General features: G+C 42.4%; 2 protein-coding genes, 1 long non-coding RNA gene and 1 pseudogene across 5 annotated transcripts; 2 read left to right on the top strand and 2 right to left on the bottom strand.

Annotated features, from left to right (window-relative positions):
• Positions 1–207: 207 nt before the first annotated feature.
• nceh1a (neutral cholesterol ester hydrolase 1a) lies at positions 208–5,487 on the top strand. Its single transcript, XM_044142014.1, has 5 exons — positions 208–457; positions 1,849–2,104; positions 2,243–2,312; positions 2,792–2,963; positions 3,056–5,487. Exons 1-5 carry the CDS (start codon positions 314–316, stop codon positions 3,674–3,676), a joined length of 1,263 nt encoding a protein of 420 aa, XP_043997949.1. The 5' UTR covers positions 208–313; the 3' UTR covers positions 3,677–5,487.
• Positions 5,488–5,744: 257 nt separating this feature from the next.
• Positions 5,745–9,626, bottom strand: LOC122845680. Its single transcript, XR_006373103.1, has 3 exons — positions 9,144–9,626; positions 6,665–7,345; positions 5,745–6,392 (listed from the first exon to the last, which is right to left on the bottom strand). It is a non-coding gene; the product is annotated as an uncharacterized LOC122845680 (long non-coding RNA).
• On the top strand, positions 8,614–14,032 carry LOC122845679 (annotated as a pseudogene).
• A 199-nt stretch (positions 14,033–14,231) lies between these two features.
• Positions 14,232–20,994, bottom strand: msl2a (MSL complex subunit 2a). Of its 3 annotated transcripts, none has more exons than XM_044142012.1 (4): positions 20,911–20,994; positions 19,954–20,115; positions 17,626–19,022; positions 14,232–15,936 (listed from the first exon to the last, which is right to left on the bottom strand). In XM_044142012.1, exons 2-4 carry the CDS (start codon positions 20,093–20,095, stop codon positions 15,634–15,636), a joined length of 1,842 nt encoding a protein of 613 aa, XP_043997947.1. In that variant the 5' UTR covers positions 20,096–20,115; positions 20,911–20,994; the 3' UTR covers positions 14,232–15,633. The 3 variants fall into 3 exon arrangements, with proteins under 3 accessions (XP_043997947.1, XP_043997946.1, XP_043997948.1); XM_044142011.1 differs by having other exon boundaries at positions 20,562–20,964; XM_044142013.1 differs by lacking the exons at positions 19,954–20,115; positions 20,911–20,994 and adding an exon at positions 19,583–19,738.
• Between the last annotated feature and the right edge of the window lie 190 nt (positions 20,995–21,184).

A 21,184-nucleotide genomic window follows, 5' to 3' on the forward strand; every position in this document is an offset into this window, starting at 1 on the left:
TCAAAGTAAAAGTCTCAACGATGAAGCTTTTTCTTAGTTATTGTTTTAACACGTAGTGACGGTCCTGTAAGTTACAGGACCGTTAAGACAATTACAAAAAAAAAGTATATATATTGCTTTATTTTATATGTATAATAAATTTCAAAAACGTACCTGAACGTATTTTCTCCTGAAATAAACCCCTTCATGTGAAAGGCTTCGAGCGGAAGTACCTGTGCCTCCTCCAGCCCCGAACAAATGAAGTGTGTGGGGTTGATGTCTGGGTCCCAGCCGTCTGTGGGACAGAGAGGACATTGACGCTGAGGGACAGAGCATGATGGGACTGAAGGCAGTGGTCGTTACGGTGCTGCTGGCCGCAGCGCTCTCCTACTACATCTACACCCCGATGCCTGATGCCATCCAGGAGCCCTGGAAGCTGATGGCTGTGGATGCTGCGTTCAGGACCGGCATGAACCTGGTAAGAGAAAATGCGTTCCCTGCCTTCTGAGGCTGCAAGCAGAAATGTGAGGCTTCGATTCATTAACATATCTTGTTTCTATATTTTTTGTTATGCTTTAAGTAAATGGCATTAGATTTATTTATTTTTTTTAATGCTCAGCCACTGAACTCTTCCCTGGTATTGATAACGGTATCAGCTGCACTTTGACCTGAATGAGAGTGGGTATGAAGTCATATTTTCACTGTCTGACATTTTTTGCTGCTAAATTGTGTTGCACAATTAAATTGTGCTTGTATGTTTTATTTAGTGCAATCTATTTTCAGAGTGCATCTCTAGTTAGAACAAATTTACTCCAGTGTGTGCTAAGAAATGCAATACTGATGCAGGAATAGTGCAATTTTGAACTGTAGCAATATTTGTCACAGTGCAAAGCTGCAGTCACTCTGACGGCGCCATAAGGAAACGCTCCTGAACTTCACCTTTGCTCCATAATGGGAAGTTCACACTGTCCAGTCAGAGGAACATCTAGATTGCCTAACTAGCTGAGGTTCATGACAGGTCTTTTGCAGAAGCGTTTAGTGTTTTACTTTACCTGGTGTCAATAAATGGGGTAAAAGTTAAGACTTTGGAGAGGAGATTGATTTATGTTGCGTTGGTAAATGTTTCAAAGTTCTTTGAACTTTTTCTGCATTTTTTTTTTATTCAACAGCAACAAAATTCCAGCCATTTTCTTACCTAGACAAACAGAAATTGGTGCATGATTAGGAAACTGATCATGCAAGGAAACTTGGTTATTTCACTTTTTTTAAACAATGTACGTACGTGGATAACATGGGTTGTTGTGTGTTCAACTTTTTTTTTTTTTTACTGCGATACTATGAAATAAAGTCTATCGCAAACAACTGCTCTGTTGCTAATTTGATTAATAGTTTCCAGGATTGTTGTGCTTTTATTTTAAGTGCTTTTGATGAGCAGAACATGAATGGTTCTTTCTATCTGAAATGTGGTGGAAGCAGCAAGACTGTACTTAGTTGTTTCGGGGGGTTTTCTGTCTGTTTTTTGTTTTTTATAATTAACCACAGTCGTGTTTTGTGAAGCCATTGGACAGTGAAAGAGAAAGCATTTCCTTTTAAATAAAATAAAGCAAAGATCACCGTTCATATCTTTCATGTTTAAGAATCAGGGCCTCATGTACTGATTCTTAACTCAGTCCCTGCCAAAACATGCGCCTTCTGGCATTCATGCAGGACGAGTATTGAGACAGTCTTTGTGGGACAGAGGGCAGACGGTACAGGACAACAGAGCTCACTGGGTCAGATGTCTTTTCCTGTTAATGGCCTCCATCATCTGTGCTTTTCATTTAATCCATCTGAGATTTTTATTTTTTTTTTATGTCTCACTGTCTTCAGGCTGCTTTGAAATACCACCTGGGTATCGACCATTACATCACAGCATTCAGACGCTCGATGGAGGGCTTCGAGTCAACGATGGTGATGCTGGTGGGCTCCAGGTCTCCTGCGGGGGTCGTCCCCGGCGTGAAGATCAGCGACATCACCTTCGCCGGCGTCCCCGTGAGGGTTTACGAGCCGCCAGCCGGAGGGGAGGGTCACCTGAGGAGAGGCCTGATGTATCTCCACGGAGGTGGCTGGGCCTACGGCAGTAACAGTGAGAATTTTTTAAAATATATTTACAGCACCTTGGCTCCTTCAGCAATCGGCACAAATCAGTTAAGAAATGTTTACTTTTATACATTAAAAAATAAAAAATGCTTCACCTGGAAAATATTGTCCTCTCTTTCCTCAGAGATGGGTGCATATGATAAAGTGAGCCGCATGATTTCTGATGAGCTCAACACCGTGGTAGTCTCTGTTGAGTAAGTTTATCTCTTCTTCTGACATCTTAACTTGTTATGGTAGTTCTTGCTACAACATTTTTTTTTAAAGAATCACAATTATACCAGAGCTTAGCAATATCACTAAGCATACAATAAATTGGAACGCAGTGCAGCACATTTGCAGCAGGCCATAATTAATAACTATGACAACCCGTTTGCTAAAAATCGACACAGACCTCCCCAAAAACAGCAGCGTCCGTGGCCTGAAATTCAGGTATCATGTCTGGAGAAAAATCTCCACTGCTCACCTAACACCATATTTGACGATCTTGTATGTTTATTTTTTAAGAAATTTACTAAAATATCAGAAGAAATGTTTTACTTTTTAGATATGGACCATCTTGTGTAGATTTCCAACATGAAAAGGAGAACGGTTAAAGGGTTATGAACTCTTTAGAAGCAGGTTTGTTGGGACAAACAAACTCTTACCTCTTAAAACTTTCTCTGAACGTGTGTAGATATCGTCTGTTTCCAGAGGTCCTCTTTCCAGAGCCATTTTTAGACTGTGTCGCTGCTGCCAAACACTTCTTATCTCCAGAGGTTCTGGACAAGTACGCCATTGACCCCGAGCGTGTTGCTGTGTCAGGAGACAGCGCCGGAGGAAATCTGGCCGCCGCCGTAGCTCAGGAGGTACTCGCAGAACCCAGGGTCTTGGATTCATGTGACAGCTCAGCTGCAAGCTCAGATGAAATTTACATTTCTGAGTGTCTGTGTTTCTCCAGGTTGCTACAGATGACAGTGTGACTGTGAAATTCAGTGTCCAGGCTTTGATTTACCCAGTGCTCCAGGCTCTGGATTTCAACACACCCTCCTACGTGCAGAACCGGAATATGGCCATCCTTCCTCGCCACATCATGGTTCAGTTCTGGCTGCAGTACCTCGGCGCCGACATCTCCCTGAAGCCCCAGCTCATAGCGAACAACCACAGCGCCCTGCAACACTCGGCCCTCACCCCAGAGCTGAGGTCTCGACTGGACTGGACCTCGCTGCTTTCTCAGAAGTTCACGAAAAGCTACAAGCCGGTCGTCGTGGAGAGAGACTCTCACGGGCTCCTGAAGAAGATACCGGGGTTGCTGGACACTCGATCGTCACCTCTGCTGGCTGGACCGGAGGTGCTGGCCAAATGTCCTCGTACGTACATTTTAACATGCGAGTTTGACGTGCTGAGGGACGACGGGCTGATGTACGCCCGGCGTTTGAAGGACGCCGGAGTGTCGGTTACTAGCGATCACTACGAGGACGGCTTCCACGGATGTCTGTCCTTCATCAACTGGCCGTTGGACTTTGATGTGGGGAAGAGGGCACTGAGGAGCTACATGACCTGGCTGCAGAACAACTTGTAGCTTGAACATACGCACTCACGGAAGTCAAGAGCAGACGTTTTCGTTTAAACTTTTTCCCATTTTCTCGAGATAGGGACTTAATTTCCCCAATGGTTTTCTCAAGATAAGTTAATCTCGAGAAAAACACTCCTAGTTTTTGCGAGATCGCAAGATGATGTGCGTTAAACATGATTCCATCCCTCAAATGTATGCCAGAACGGGTTGCATTTGAAGGCAACTCGTCTCGAGAAAACCATTGGCAAAAGGTATATGTGGAAAAAGGGTCGCTCTCAACTTCCGTATGCGCGTTCTCTTGCTGTGTAAAATTGGTCTTACTGAAGGGCTTGCACGTTTTCTCTTTGTTCAAAAATGTACAATCCAAGCTCAGGGCCTGGAGATGAATGGAAATCCAAACTTTGTACAAGTGAAATTTGTAGTCTGCAGACTTTAGTCACCATCAGCAGTCCAACACGGTAACCAGCTAACCAAAGAATAAAGAACTTTTTCATAAATGAATCAGCTGTAAAACAAATAAGTGAATGAATTACTTTTAGATATTTGATGCCAAGCAGTATATAAGATAAATTCCTTTAGATGTCATTTGTCTGAGTACTATGCAACATCTGATCTCCTACATTTGCAGCTTTTGCCATCATCACCAAGTCTCAAATATGACCAAAACCTGATTTTATTATTCATATCTGAAGAAAAATGAAAACGTTGTTGTTTACCTTAGCTGTAATCTGTCATTACCAGCTCTCTTTACGTAAACAATACGAAGTTGTCTTCAAGGCGAATTATCTTGACCCTCAACAATCACTAGCAGATTGCACTTTAACATTTAACGACATGTATTGCACTTGGTTTGAATCGATTTGTGTTTTTTTTTGATTGGCTAGTCAGTGGCTTGCAATAGTATCCACATTCCTTGGACTTTTATGGCCCGCCGTCTTTTGTGGCTCTGTTTCTACAATCCTTCCTCGTAAGATTTCTTTCTTTTTCTTTTTACAAAATAGTTACTGCACAGTGAACGTAGGTCTGGGCTTTGACTGGGCCATTCTAACACACAAATATCTATTGATCTAACCCATTCCTTTGTAGCTCAGGCTGGATGTTTAAGAGTTGTTGTCCCTTGGTCTTCATGGTGCAGAGTCCTTCACACAACGACTGCACTTGTAAATAAAATGACGCACATGTAACCTCTTTTTACAAATCAGTTGAGTTCTCAAGGCAACCGGCTGTAATGGATTTCATTTAGGGGTGTCAAACTAAAAAGGGTTAAAGACAACACGCCTTTCATATTTTTATTTGATAGAAAATATTTAAAAATCACATATTTTTACCCCCTTCTCACATGTATGTGCTGTTCTGTGTTGGATATAAAATGTGAAAAATGGAAGAAAACAAAAAAGTGTCAAGGGTATGAATAGTTTTGCAAAGCACTGTAAATGTCAAAAAAAAAAAAAAGACTGCATTTAACAGGGATTTTTGTCCATTGCAAACACTCCTGCAATTACCAAAGGTGCTTTAAGGTAATTTTTTAAAAGCGTTTCTCTAAGTGGAATAATTTCAATGTCTTTAAACAGTGTTGTATTTTTCCAAGACTGAAATGAAGAAATGTCTCAGATTTATGAGTAAGTAAATAAAACTTTTTAATCCGCATGCATGCACATAAATATTTTTTGGGGGGAAATCTTTGTGAAATGTTAGGCAGCAAGCCTTCATCAATAGTCTGATGTCAAGATTTTGGGGTTTATATTACAAGTTTATGCTTCATGTGTTTGGCTGATTTTCAATAATGAATGCTTGAATTAAAGGAATGAATAAATGAATGCTATTTATGTGGAGGTTGTTTTTTTTTTGTTCAAATAATGAGTCCGTAAAAAAATTAAAGGCTGCAGACTTTAGTCACCATCAGCAGTCCAAGAGAATTTAAAAGAGAGTGAAACAGCGCCCCCTGTTGGATATAAAGAAACCTACGCCTTCTACTTTCTGTACCTCATTGGGTGATTCACGACTAAAAACGCAACCAAGCATGGAGTAGAATATTTTACATGAACTAGTGTGACAAAGTGCTTTTTTTTTTAAAACTTAAATTCACCGATTAGAAACGTTTAGGTGCGTTTTGTTTTTACAAAAATGGAAGAAACAGACAAATAATTGTCACATTTATCTCAACTCCTGTTATACCTATAGAAACCAGTCACCTGCTTTTACTAATAACATAATTGCACAATATTTGTTCGAATTTCCCATGAACCAGAATTAATGAGGTTGACATGAATAAACGTTATTACTCTTCAAAGCAACGTTGAGATGCTTCTTCCTGTTGGGCGGCTACTGATATACTGTCACTGATGTAATCACCTCTTTAACAATTACCAGCACGCCCCGTGCTCTGCTTTTCGGCTCTCCTGTTTGTTTTGCCTGTGAGCCGATGAGCAGCTGTTGTCCTCGTTCAGGAATTTAGGGAGATTCCACACTCGGAGGAACTCAGAGAGGGGAAGCCTTTGGGGCAGGAAAAAAAAAAAAAAAAAAGAGGAGTGGAAATCAGGAGAGGGTGGATGAAGCGTCCTTGATTGTCTTCGAGGTATTATAATCCGCTTTGGGGGAAAAAAAAAGATGGTTCATTTTCTCAATTTTTGAAGCTTTTTTTTTTTTAAACAGACTCCGCTGTGTCAAGTCAGGAAAATTAGGACAAAGTCCTACAACTCCAGTCGCACAGGAAGTAGGCGGCCTCCAGTCCAACATGAGGGTGAGGAAGTTCATCCAGGAACAAGGCAAAGAAGACAAAATTGGAAACTAAAGGAAAATGTATTGCAATGGACATCACAAATAGCTAGAATACAGGAATAAAAAACAAAGTTAAATGTCTGAAAAGAAGCTAAACGCCTATTACACATAAAATTTGGACTAAAACTCTTAAGACCTGGTAATCCTGCTCTACTTGGTCCAATGGAGTTGGGGGAACATACAAAGTTTTATAAGGGCCTCATACCAGTTACAAACCTGTGGATTGGGGGGTCCTGGTGATCATCTGCTCCTCTGGGCCGCCTGTTCATGAATCTATGACTCAATCACACAGCATCAGCATTAAGCATGTTGGATCTGTTGGTTTCCTATGACTCAGCCACATATCAAAGACATTGATCTGGCTACTGATGATGCACTGCTGCTATTTTGTGCTGATGTGTGCAAGTACTCACTCGAAAGATAGAGGAAGGGAGTCTGACCACAAAACTCCTTGATGAACCTGTCTTGCTACCGGCCCGTCCAGGAACAGAGCCAAACCACTTGTGATATCTCACCTGTGTTTCTTTCTCAAGCTGGAGTCCTTTTTTATTTATTTATTTGTTCTTTTCTGTAACTCTGATGTGTGCAAAGTTGCAATAATTGTACATCCTTACGCTCAGCAAGAACATGCCTCACAATAACAACATCGATCTGGAACTGATGAATGAAAATCAACATTCGGAGGCCCGTTTGCTGTAGGGACAGAAGACAGGCATGTCTCTCATCGTGTCATCTTCCATGCCCGAGGCAAAAAAGCCTTCAAGTATCACTTTCCTCTCTCATTCCTTTGCTCTAGCAAGCCTGGGAACTGACTTGTTTCATGGAACTCGAGGGATTTACCACCTCCTCTTCTGCTTTTTAAAAAATCCCCGATAAGTGAAGACAACAAGCTTCGACCTATAAAAGAGAAGCAGATTAGTCACCCATCTAAACCTGTCTGAGCTACCTCGGCATCTATGTAGAGCCGTGCACCATTGTGACTGCATGAGCACGACTGATGCTTGCATGCTGATGCGAGAGCATTTTAGACGTTTCCACGCAAGTTTTGATTGTTTTTAGTGGGCCGTCCGCATCCAGGAGCTCTGTGCATTCGGTGAGCTCCACTCCCACTTCCCCGCTCCAACAATGGGGAAGAGGCTAGAGGTGAAGGAATGAAAGCTCAGGAATCACTCAAGGTTAAGCAGCGCACAGCGAATGGTTCCCATGTGACGAGCTCAACCCAGGGCTGAACCGAAGTCAAAACAATCGCAAGTCGTTCGGCTCCGACCAGTTAAATTGCCCCACAATGGCTGGATACAATAGGAAGGGGAATTTGTTTTTCTTCCATTTTGAATTTAGATGCTTTTGAGCGATTATATGAGCTGGATCGATGCCACAAAAGTCACACAGTTGCACGAAAAATGTCTAAAATATGCATTGGCAGCTAATGTCGTAAAATGTCATAAATTAGACTTTTTCCACAAATATGCACACATTTCCGCAGGATGCCTTCAGATTAAAGCGAGTTATTCCGAAGAGACGATGCTCCTGAAAACGGTTTAACCATGCAGTGTTTATGAACTGTTATGATCAAAACTGTTAATACATTTCAAAGTAATTCTTATGTTGCCGGCTTTTTAAGCTTTTAAAATGAATGTGTTTTTATTGTCTCCATATTTATGACTTTAATAAATAAAATGTTCTCACTTACTTTAAACTTTAAGTTAGAACTTTTTAGCAGATATATATATATATACATCTATGCTGGGCCAGCATTTTCTTTTTTCCAATCTAAAGCCAGCTCACGCGTGTGGCAAGAAATATTTTTGAAGAGCAATTCGATTTGGCATCACTGTACTTAACTGGCCGGTGAACTAACCTGACCGAAACCCTAAAAAGAATCACAGAGTGATCACCTCCATGCCACACCGCATTAATGCAGTAAATTATGCATAAAGAACCCCAACTAATGAAACATACCAATATATGGTCATACTTTTCAGAAAGCCCACAATATTATTTTAAAAACCCTTCTTATTATTATTCACTTTTCAACAGGAAGCAACCCTAGAACAGGGACTGTATTGAGGTCGTTTGCTGTATTGCTTCATGATGGAAAATCATTCCAATTTCCAACACCACCTGGAGCTTCAAACGCGGCAGCGTTCAATGCTCCAAGCTTGGAAATGTTCAATAACAGTGACATCTTGAGGAAGTTGAAACTCTTCAAGCCTCCTCTCTGCTCCACCTCCAGACTCTGTTGCGCTGTTCCTCCCACCCTCATGCTTCCCAGCAGAAACGCAGAGGTGTTTGATCAAACTTGCCGTGCAGTGGCTGGAGGTGATTTCCTACTTCGCCGGACTTCAAGGTGTCTCCGCACTCTGTGATATGGCCATTTCTATCTCCCTCCAGTGCCTTGGTCTCACAATACTCGCAGCTATCCTCCTGCAGACGGTCGCGGTGGCCATAAGCTTCATGTACTTCCACAAAGTCTTGAACACGGTAAGACATACGTTTGGCTGCGTTGTGTTCGAGGTAGTGCACCAGCTTCTTCTGCTACGTTTAATGGCTGCATTAAAACAGCAAACTTTTGGCATAGACGTATCAATGCGGGCACGTACATATCACGTTGGTTATCAAGCCGATCTAAAAACGTCACTTTGCAAACAAACATGACACGTACTACGTTATCCCACTTTTTTTTTTTTAAACTCACCAGAATGACTTTATTCACCGTTAAGGAGTGTGGCGACGTGTTTAAGTTCCACACAATCCCGTGGGAGTTTCTGGTCAACACCGGATAATAAAAAAGGAGACAGTAGGGCGAGTATATAACCTGAAACAATGGGAGGAAATGGGATTTGTTCGCACTAAATGGGCTGTGGCACACAAAAGCAACAAGTATCGCAAGCTTGAATAGGTTAGTGTAGAGCTTGTGACAAGTGTTGAGACGGCGCTTGTAAAGTCTGACGGCTCCTGTTCTGGGCCCTCATTGGCTGGTTTTGGTAATAAAATCCCGCCTCTCAGCGATCACACCTGGGACTACTTATGAGTTAATTACATTTTTTGTTTACGGGCTGTTTAATGTGTTTGGCTGGTTGCGTCTGAAAATGGCAGCCGGTTTGATGTGGCACATTTACTTTTATTAGTAAGTTACTAATGCATGGTATGGTAAGAAATGATAGAAAAAAAATAACAGGTAAGCTAGTTATCTTCACAACAATTTAAACGCCTTTGATATTGTTCACTTTGGGTGTTAGACCTGAAAAGTTTGGGAATTAATCATTATTATCTTTATTTTAAGCTTCTTCACAACTTTATCCCTGACCCGTCAGCCTTGTTCCTGCAGTGTTCCTTTGCTCTTCATGACAACAGTGACTAACAAATGCGTTTATACAAAGAATAAATTAAATGCAAGTTGACTACATTTACTGTGACTTCTGAAAGAAATCGGTTGCGGTGGATTTCGTTTTAGGTTATTACGGTAAAACTGGGCACGGAAAGTTGGATGCCACTCTTTAAAAAAATATATAATTTCTGAAAAAAATGTGGAAGATTTGGATCTTAACTATTATTCTCTACTTTGTGCCAACCTGTCACATAAAATCCTAGGAACATTTATTGCACATTCTGACAATAGAATGATTAAATATAAAGAATACTTTTGCCCAGCAAGGTAAAACGTTTTTAAAGCTGCAGTGTGTAATCTGCCAAGTATCCTTGCTGGTATACTCAGCTTGGTAGCATGCGGTCACTTCGCTCTGAGTAATAATGTGGCTAAACATGTTTCTCCACGCACCCCCTTTTTTTTTTTTTGTTTCATTAACTCAGTTATTTTAAATACCCAGATGCAGGACAGTTTTTCCCGGAGCAGCGTGTCCTGTCTGACAAATGCAAAGCTGCAGTCAGAGTTCCAGGACTCAGCAGCCGAGGGCAGGAAAAGCAGTGATCCCTGCTGGCAGGTCACACAGCAGCTCCACTACCACATCGAGAAGGTTTGACTTTTTTTTTTTTTTGTTTAAACTATTTTGCCAACATTCCTAACCATTTATAGCTCTGGGGGTTTTTTTTGTTGTTTTTTTTTTACCCACATTTTACATCTTTAAAAGGGAATATGTTGGGAAAATGTCTGTCACTGAATGTTATAAACCCAATTGATGATAAACATTTTAGTGTTTCTTTTTGGAACATCCCATATTTAGACCATAATCTGACACGTTCTATCAACTACGCAGACGACTGCGGGATCCTTGTCAGTTCTGGTGAATTACTAGATGCCGAATATGACTTAGTTAGTTAAAAATGCCATTGTGTTTGGGATAATAGATAACTTGTTGGCCAATTCATCTGCTCTTTCCTCTGCCTTTCTCTGTTTTCCCTGCAGAAGATTGCTGACAGATTCCAGAGGGAGATATCCACTGCTATGAGAAGTAAGAACAATCCCCCCATTGACTAATAACAGGCTTGTGTGTGACTTTTCCCACTAAAAATGCCCTGTGGTGAGTGTTTTGTTTCTGTCTGTTTTGGTTTCCTACAGATAAGTTGACGGGAGTGCTGCCTATCTTGGGCCCTGGGGTCCGTGGGGTCCCTCTTTCTAAAGTCGCTGCCCATGTGACCGGTGTTGCCTCATCGCCAAAGGCTCCAGCAGCACCAGAAAGTAAGATTCAGTTTATTGTGGCTTTAGGCAAAAACATTTAGCACAAATTGAGTCACTCGGAGCACAAGTGAAAGTTTGTAAGAGAGGCTTCTTTTTCAATGCAAATCTTGACAATGCTCAGCCTTCCTTTCCGGGGCAAAAGGTGAGGAATTGTCCTCCGGGCAATTCGAGGTGCTCAGATTCGGTTACCTCCTCATACCTGGGTCTGTCAGGACCTGCAGCTCCCTCTCGAAACATCAGAAAAATGTTATGATTTTTAGAAAACGTTACGCTAGTATTCAGCCTTCTTTTTGTCCAGCTCATCCCAAAAAAATAAAATGCATGGAGGATTTTTTTTTTTTTTTTTTTTTTTTTTTTTTGCATAAATGAACTGTTAGGTTGAGATCTAGTGACTGTAGGTGATTGTGGTATGGAATGCACACACTGACATGTTCAAGAAACCAAGTTTGAGATGATCTGAGCTTTATCACATTATCACCTCAAACTGTCATAATGCATCAATTAGAAGAAAAAAAAACATATCATAAATCACGCAAAATCACTGTCTGACAAAACACAACGCAAAATGTTCCTCCTTACTTGCACAGCAATTTTGACGACTTAAACTCTTTCATGTCTTGGCGCTGACACTCTGCTTTTTAAGTTCACACGTTATTTATTTTCCTTTATTTCACTCATATCTGCTAACTGTTAGAATACATAATGGATTCAAGACATCTCCCATGGTTCTCTTCTCCTTGCACAACATTCACGCCCGCATTTGGGGTTAAGCAAGTCCTCTGGTTTGAGTGGCACTGAGTTTTACTTTTGATGTGTTTAAGACAATAAAAGCATGACATAAGCTAATGTTGTTTTGTGGGTGAAAACAATAACACAATGTGACTTTTTTTTACATTTATTTATTTTTTTATTGATTGGCAGTGTTATTCCGCAAAAACCTTGAAGCCATGGGGCAAAAATCTGTCACTTCAGCCTGTTTTCATTGAACTACATGCAAAAAATATTAAAATATGTGTTTAGAAACCTAATTGAATTCTCCTTTAACTATTTTTATTTTTTTCTTATTATTAATGTTTATATATTTATTAAACTACAGATTAAAGATAAAGCTTAAAGCTATAGTTATGGGATGCTTACTCTATAACAGAAAATTACTTTACTGTGTAGCTCTTTTTTGCATTTCTGGAAAGGGTAAAGTATATTTTGGAAGTGTAATAAATTATTTAAAAAGGTACATGTGTTTTATGAAACAGATTCAGAATATGGGGTGTTGTTAGATTACCTTGAAATTGAATGAAGTCATTAAATATGTCCAAATATGTCAAGAAAAAAATCCCACTCCATATCACACATTTTGCTATCAAAGTACACTTGTGACATCATTGCCTGTAAATGGTAGGACTGATGGTGAGACAAGTCATTTTCAAAGCGCTTAAAATTTCTACACCCGGCTACGGATTTTAGATGATCTGTTTGGTTATATTTAATTTTGACAATAACATGCGAGACATAACTTCTTAGTCTGGCTTGTCTTTAGATGCTACAATGTGTTTATTGGCAGCATTCTAACTGATGATATCTTTGTTCCTATTTCAGACCAATGATTTCTTTAAAGATACACACTGATCTGTGGGCACATCTGGTAACATTGTGTACCCTGTGAACAAGTCTTTGCAATTTGCTTTGTACTTTTCTCCAGTGGTGACTGTTTACACTTAACTCCGGCTCTTGCACTCCCAAAGGATCTGCGATGTCGGGGACGGGCCTCCAAATAACCATGGTTGGTGCTGTTGCAGGCCCGCGGAGCAGCAGGGGGTACTCTGGCGAGCGCATCCGAGCGTGGGAGGGCCAGAGAGGTCTGTCCTTCCTGCAGAACATGGAGCTTAAAGGAGGGGAGCTGCTCGTACCAAGTGCAGGCTTGTACTACGTCTACGCCCAGACCTACTTTAGGCTTCCGTCTGTGGGGGAGACAGACGGGGAAGCAGCAGACGATGAGGGAGCAGAACTCGTCCAGTACATTTATAAAAAGGTTCAGCTTTTGTATCAGTAGATAATGAAATACCGACGTGGCAGCGATGATTTTTAAATTGTTGTTTAATCCCCTGCAGATGAGTTCCTACACGGGACCCATCCTGTTGATGAAATCGTCCCGGAGCGTGTGCTGGCCTAGGGGTCAGGAGCCAGGCCTCTTCTCCTTGCATCAGGCCGGCACCGCTTTCCTGCAGCCAGCCGACCGCCTTTTCGTCACCGTCAGCAACGCCAGCGCCATGGAGATGGACGGGAGGGCGAGCTACTTTGGGGCTTTCCTGGTGGACTAACGGCGTTAACTGAGGCTTTCCGGAGTCGTCAGTAGACTACCTCAGTCACCATGGGAAGAAACGGGACTGGAAGACAAGATCTTCTTATGGAGAGTGGAGCTGGGATCGCTCTAAGCTGCAGAGAAAAACTCTGAATGCACCGCCGCTCAAAAAGGAACGAAGATGAGCTGTTTATGCTGTGCATATATTCCAGCAGTGACCTGTGAGCACAGATCATATGTAGCAGTGGCTGGAAACAAGAACGCACATGGATTAAGTTGGAGAAACTGAATTGCAAACATTGGGATTGCTCTCTGAGAATTGACCAAATGGACATCACTGTGTAATTTTTCAATGTTTTCCAGCAATGGACACAAATTTGGTTTGCTCATATATGGCATTGTTTACAAATGTATTCATACTGATAAATAGATTTAATTGAGATGTTTTTTTTCTCAGGGTGTAAAAAGTAAAATTGTAGATATTATGTCAAGCTTAGTGTACTCTGGGTCTATTTTCTCAGCAAATATATTCCTAATTTGATATGAACCCTTTTGAACTACAAATCTCAATTTTCAGTCTGTCACACTTATTTTTTTTATAATTATATTCATCAGAGTTGGTTGATGCTTTGAACAGTTCTTTTTTTAGGGTGGACTGAAAATGCATCTAAAGCGATGAGTACAAGCCCAAAACGAAACTTTTCTGACTAAGATGAATGTATGTAGACGAAAGCTCTGCCTTGAATCTAAGCGACTTAACAGGTTCTGACCTACATAATATGAAAAAAAAGAATTGAGGAAAATTCCTCCCTTAATCACATCTGTCCACACAATTAAAGACACAAAGCTGAAAAAGTAAAAAACTATCTTTTAATTCATGTTGTTACATGTCTCCATAATATGGCAGTGAATGTTTCAGCAAATAACTGTCACTCCCCAAACAAGACTTACATTACGGAAAAAAAAGACATAGAAAAAACAAAATTAAGGGTTCAAGTAATGCCCAAAACAAATACATCTTTGAAACCCACACACACACACACACACACACACACACAAAGGAAGATAGGACACGTCTGCTGATCAAACTTAAAGTCCACCTGCTACTTTCCTGGTCCACGAGTAGAGAGGTTGTGTTTTCTCTCTGTTCAGTTTTTTTTGTTTGTTTTCTTTTTCTTTTGGTCACCAATACTGGACTGACGCACATGTTGCAGTTACAGATGAGAAGGTAAACACAAACACAGACAACACACAGCCTCGTGAAACGTTTCTTTGTGATATAACCAAAACACTTGGATACCAAACCTCCAACAGTATCAAAAATAAATCTGGTATAATCTCTGATTAATCAGGACTCTACGCGTGTGAGTGTGTTGGGGAGTTTAAAGGAAACTTTCTGATAGAACTATGGCTTCAGTTTACCTCTATACACATACAGTCATGTACAAGTGTGTTAGTTTTTTGAGGACTGGCGATTGCAGTCACAAAACTGTAACCGGACAGGAGCAGCGAGCCTCCTCATTGGGTATTCCTATTGCTATGACGATGAAAACCCACTGTTCGCCTCCAAGTGCCTCAGGATGATCTCATTAAAAGTTAAAAAAAAGCATGCTGTTTAAATCAAACTCCCAAACAGCTGAGAGCTTTTAGACAGGGTGCCTTGTGTAACGCTTAGTCTGATTTCAAAATTAAAGTTTGCTCGTGTACGGGGTTAGGGATTAGGAAGGGGTCCTGATAACACGACACATTTCATATTTTTAGGAATAACACTCAGAAAGGTGAAGATGAAATCTTAATAAAAATGACGCTATTATCGACACTTTTTTTATTTTATTTTAAAAAGAGTAAAAATCTGCACATGTTTGTGTGCAAATGAACAAAACTTGGAATGGGTTTCTATTGCCTCTTACAGTAAATCTGTGGTCTATAAGCTGGAAAAAAAAGCACCTGTGAAGAACAGAACATCCTTGGAATAGAGTATATACCTACAGACTGGCAACAATACACACCAGTGCACAGGCACGATACAGGAGGCTTTGGCACACCCATGCTAATCTCACTAGTCAGCGTTTTCCAGAACAGAAAACCAGCAGGTTACAGAACAGGACAGACACATAGCTGCCATGAGTCGAGTCCTCCCTAAGAGGGAGCCGGCGGAAACGGGTGGATAATCAGCCGTCACATTCAATCAGCACCGCGCTGTGTTGTCGTTTGTTTTGTGTTTGTTTTGCTTTTCAGATTTTCTGCCCATCAGCCAATCAGCAGCTCCAAGCTGTCGTCAAAGTTAGCATCCTGCGGCGGGCTGGCGGACAGAAAGGCCGTGGTCACGGGAGTCCCCGTCGCCGTGGCGACGTTGAGGAGGGTGTTGGCGCGGATGCTGGTGGTCGCCGGGTTGCGGAGAGCCGCGGCCGCCGTGATGCTGGTCAGGTTGATGCCGAGGGTGAGCCGCGTCTGCTCCAGGGCCTTCTCGGGCACGGCGAAGGCCTCCAGTTTCTTCTCGCCGTTGGCCATATAGGAGTTCTGGCAGCCCCGGCAGATACAGTCCAAGCACGCCTGGGGAAGACGAGAGAGATGACGCAACTCGGACAGTACGCACGAGCGCTGCACAGAAACTACGTCACTTCGTACGTCGACTGATTATTGAAGATAAGCACCGCTGTTGCAACGACATGTTAATTTCAGTGTTTCAATTAAAATAAATTCAAGTCATCTAAAACGTAGTTTCATTCCACACAGAGCTATATACTTTGATCATTTATTTTTAGTAATCCTGAGTTATCCCTAATGAAAACGCAATATTGAATTATTAGAATATCATTAGGGCAATCAAAAAAACTTTATTGTCAACATACAGCAGCTGCACGGGCTCCATTTCGGTTGAATTACAGCAACAATGTGGAATGAAATGAAGCCGTTAGCTTGTAGCATTCCCCAGCCATTGTTGGCTCTGGCGTCTCTCATTCTCCTCTTCACAAATACTCCATAGAGCGTGTATGCGGTTCAGGGGAAGCGAGTACGCTGGTCGGTCACAGTAACGCCATGGTCACTGAACCAGCTTTTGGCGCCTTTTGCAGTGTGGGCAGGCAGGTGCCAACTCCCGCTGGAAAATGAAATCAGCATCTCCATAAAGCCGTCAGTCAGTAGAGGGAAGCATGAAGTGCTCTGAAATGTAATGGTGGATGGATGCACTGATTCTGGATGTTAGAAAAATTTATTTCCAAATGAAATGCAAGCGCGGCTTTCATCTGACAACAGGACTTTGGGTCACTGAGCAGCAGTCGAGTCCTTTTTCAATGACACCGTGATGTCTCTGGTTCTAGGGCTCAAGTGATTAATCAAATTAATCGTGATTACTCGATTGTTGAAATAATAGTCAACTAATTAATAAACAATCTTAACTGGACTTAGTGATTATACAGACACTTTAATCTATATCTATCCATACTCACAAAAGGGCCATTTGCTGAAGAACAACATACGGAGAGCAGTAAATAATAAAAATCCTTAGTCAAATATGCATGTATCCTATTATGCTCCAATTGTTTTATCCAATTAATCATTCGACTTACAGATAGAATAAGCGATTACTAAAATAGTCGTTCTGTCACATCACAGAAGTAACGTGACAGCTATAGCCATCGTCTACGTCTGAGTGTGGTGGCTCTTGAAGCATTGACTCCAGCCACAGTCCATGTCTAGCAACAGTGCTTTTGTAGTTTTTCCTTCCACTCAACTTTTCATTAATATGGTTGGGGTAAAAAAAAAAAAAAACTTGTGCAAAACCTGCTTCAACATTATTTATGACATTTTGCATCTAGGCTTTACAATCTGCTGGAAACTGATAAACGTTCAATAATAAGCAGAACATTTCTACTGTTCTTCTATAGATGTAATATTAATTTTTTATATATCTTTATTAGCTGTGAACCACAACCGTTGACTCAAACACGTGAAACATGTCACTCTGTGTGTAATGAACCTACATCATAATGAGTGGATTTTTTTTTTTTTTATTATTAAATTGCAGAGAAAAATAATTTTCAATTATACTCTTACTTACTTAGTAATTTGTTCAGCAGAACAGATTACCGCTGCTGAATTATTACCAGAGGCTCCCATCGTGCAGGAGATGAGACAAATAATTTGCACAAAGCACCACAACATTGTTGTTAAACTGGATAGATGTGCAATCTCTAAAGATTTAAAAACAGAAACCCCTCCACTCTGAAAAAGTGGTCTCACCTTGCGGTTTGAGTAACAGGGACATCGCTGCCCCCTGCAGGTTAAAACAGATGGGTTCTGAGTGGCCCTGCCACACTTGCAGCCCTTCTTCTCCACCGGCTTCTTGTACGGAGGCCTGACGGGCGGCGTTGGCAGGACGCAGCCCGACATCGGCCGCTGGTCTTTGCTCCGGTCTTTCGTCTTGGAGCCTCCGCCGCTGCGGGCCTTGGCGTGGGGCTTCTTGGAGCTCTGGTCCACGTGTTTCCTGGCGCCTTTGGTGTGGTTCTGTGCGGGGCGGCTGTGCTTGGGGAACGCGCCGTTGGGAAATGACGAGTACGTGTGCGCCGGAACTGCGAGGGGAGGCATGGGCAGCTTCGTGTGCTGAGTGTGAGCGGGGGTCGGAGTGTGCGACTGGGGCGACGAGTCGTGGAGGATGGAGGTGATGGGGACGGGGTTCACCTTTTCCCTGTCGCTCTCGGAGCGCGAGCGCTTCCGGTTGGGCCGGGCCTGCTGGGGTTTGGAGGCGGGAGACGGGTCGAAGGAAGAAGGGTGCGTGTGAGTGCCGTGGTGCGCCACCGGGTGAGTCCTGCCCGTGTGGATCTGGGTGTAGTTGTGGGCTGCGTCCAGCTGTATGTACATGTGAGTGTGCGTTTTGTCCGTGGCGATGTGTGTCCTTTCCGGGTGTGTGTGAAGAGCGTCCCGGTCGGGCTGCAGGGGATCCAGCGTTTGTAGCACCTCCTCTACGCTGAGCAGCAACACCTCCCCCTCCTCCAGCTCCCTGGTACTTGATTCCCCCTCCCTGAGTGAGCACACAGTGCCTATCGTTGGGGTTAAAGGTCCAGTGCTCAGACCCAGTTCTAGACCGCTGCAGGCGGTTTCAGACACAGACAGACCTAGATGATGATGCTGCTGCTGCTCCTCTACCACCTCACACACTTCCAGCTCGGGGGAAGACGGGTCCTCCAGCGCTTGTCCGTTGCAATCCGCCGGTCCGTTGAAACACGGAGGCTCCGAGGAGGAGCTCTGAGGGACGGCGGAGAGTTCCGCTGGAGCGGGCGGCGCCTCCGTGGGCGTGAGGGACTCTGGAGCAGATAGATTCACATCCTCTTCGGCTAACCCCGGATGCTCGGTGTCCTCTTTGTGCGACACGAGCACCTCCTCCAACAAGGTCATGACCTCCGGAGAGCCTCCCACGTGGCTGCTGATCGACTTGAGCAGCGGCGAATGAGTTATGTAGAGGCAGAGCCGTCGGTAGCACTGCACCAGTAAAGAGAGCTGCTTGTTCTCCTGGAAGCAGGAGTAGTCCTTGCAGCGGTTGCACGACGACCTGATCTGCATCTTCTGGCCTTTGCAGCCCAAGCAGACGTAATGCTGACACTCTGGGTGTGTTGGGGAAATGGGGTCCTCCAGGAGTTTGCCTGATGTAAAAAAAACAACAAAAAACAAAAAAACAAAAAAAAAAACACCATCAATTTTTAACACATTAAGCTACACAAAAATCCACTGATGACTAATCAGTGGGTTGGAAAAACTACAAATCAGATGGGTTTTTTTTTTCTTCCTACATTCAGTAAATAGACCGCAACTAAATGACTGGTTAATTGTGACGGAAAGCCTCAAACATCTTGTACTTACTTTTTAATTTTAAGGAGAAATTAGAGAAAGCCAAAAGTTCAGTTGATTATTAAAATTGGTCAAATAAACAAATAAATAAAGGTTTTCTGTCCGAGGAAACTTCGCAAGTTGCAACATTCACTCGTCCTGGGTGACCAGGTAGTAACAGTAGGGAGGAAAAACTAATAGCAATAAAAAACTATAGAACTTGACTCAGTGCGATTGCTCGATACATCTCTACATTCAACCCTTCTGCTCGTCAACTTTTCTCCAAACAAATCCAATTAAATACTTAAAAATCCAGCCTGTCGAATTTCACTTATCTGACATTTAGATACAGAACAAAATCACAAACAAGACTTACAAGAATCTGTCAGATGTGTCGTTTGTTTTGTGTGTTGCTTTCGCTTAAACTCAGCCTGCCTCACCAAAACGTAGCGATCAAATACAGCAAGAATAGAAACCACATGGCTATGCAGCAAGCACAACAACAGAGTCATCCGTCTTGTCAAGAGGACGGATGAGCTTATCTCAGCCTTGGTTGCTAAGGAGACCGCAGTAGTGAGCGCGAGAGAAAAAGCGGAAACTCCTGCAGCCCACAGAAATTTCAGCCAATTATTACCCATAACATTATGATTCAAAAGCTTTCAATATGTACTTTTCACATAAAACCAATCCACAGAAAGATACATTATTCAAATATGTTTCCCTGTTAGAAATATACAGAATGCTTACCACAGACGAGACACGCGAGGGACTGTCGGAAGAAGGGTAGCTGCTTGTACATCTCTGCGAAGGTCTGAGGCTGCAGCGGGTCGCACCGCAGCACTGCCCGGGTGGCAGACACATACAGAGCGGTTGCATCCACGGGATTCATAGCGGTGCACCACCCAGCTCCTAGGGGAACACCGTCCGAGGGAAGAGTAGCCACAGACAGCCAACTTGGATACGAAAATAAAAGCAGCCCGGTGTTGCAACAGGCACCCACTGCACCACGTGAACGCAGAATAAGATAGAAATTAATTACGGACACAATTCATTGTGTAGCCGTCTCATTGAACGCGAATAACGTTAGCTAGCTCAGCAGGTGGCTAGCTTAAGTTAGCATCCCCGGTTTGTTGTGTAGTAGTTGCTTTTTAATCGAGAAGTTTTTTAAGGTCATAATTGAGTAATATTATAAAGTCGGAAGGATTACACAATATATTACAACAAAATGCACATCTAAAGAAACCTATGGGCTACGATCTAACCGCATGATCGAACGAGCCAAGATCAAAAGGTTAGCATTACGTAGCTAATGTTAGCTTAATAATCAGCAAAATGCTCGAACAGCATATACTTACTAGCAGCCATAGAGTCTACATACTATCCGACGCATTTTCTTTCGCATGGACTGTCAGATAAATTGAAGAACTAAAGTTAAAATTCCCAATTTTTGCGGTCGGAAATTATCCAGCAGGCGCGCATTAGATGTAAACAAAGCTAAGGGGCTAGCAATAGCATAGCCATCGAAGATTTAACCGTATCACTTGCCCACTTGGACCGTCTTATGCGTCACGCAGCGAAAGAAAATGCAATCTGCAACCCGAAGCCCTGCAATCGATGTAGGCTTTTTACAAATACTTGGCGAACTGTGATCTAACCAAACCCAATTTGCTCTATTATTACAAGTGCATCAATCGTACGATTTACCACTTTTCCCCTCACACTAGCCCCTCTCGATAGGCATGCACCTCACGCGAGACTTGCTGTTACCCTGGTTACAGTCACGTTTTTTTTTTTTGTCGTTTTCCACAAGGCTTTTCACATCTCCTCATTCTCGCTGTGCATTTTTCTTCTCTTCTTTTCTAAAATTTTTAGAGCCAAAATGTCAACCATATGCTTGTTTGGATTTCATAGCGTCCAAATAATATATTGAAGTAAAAATGTATACATATTAAGGGAAAGAAATTAGGGTGTTTTTAAC

The sequence above is a fragment of the Gambusia affinis genome, linkage group LG16 (assembly GCF_019740435.1).
Source record: "Gambusia affinis linkage group LG16, SWU_Gaff_1.0, whole genome shotgun sequence".
Taxonomy (NCBI): Eukaryota; Metazoa; Chordata; class Actinopteri; order Cyprinodontiformes; family Poeciliidae; genus Gambusia; species Gambusia affinis.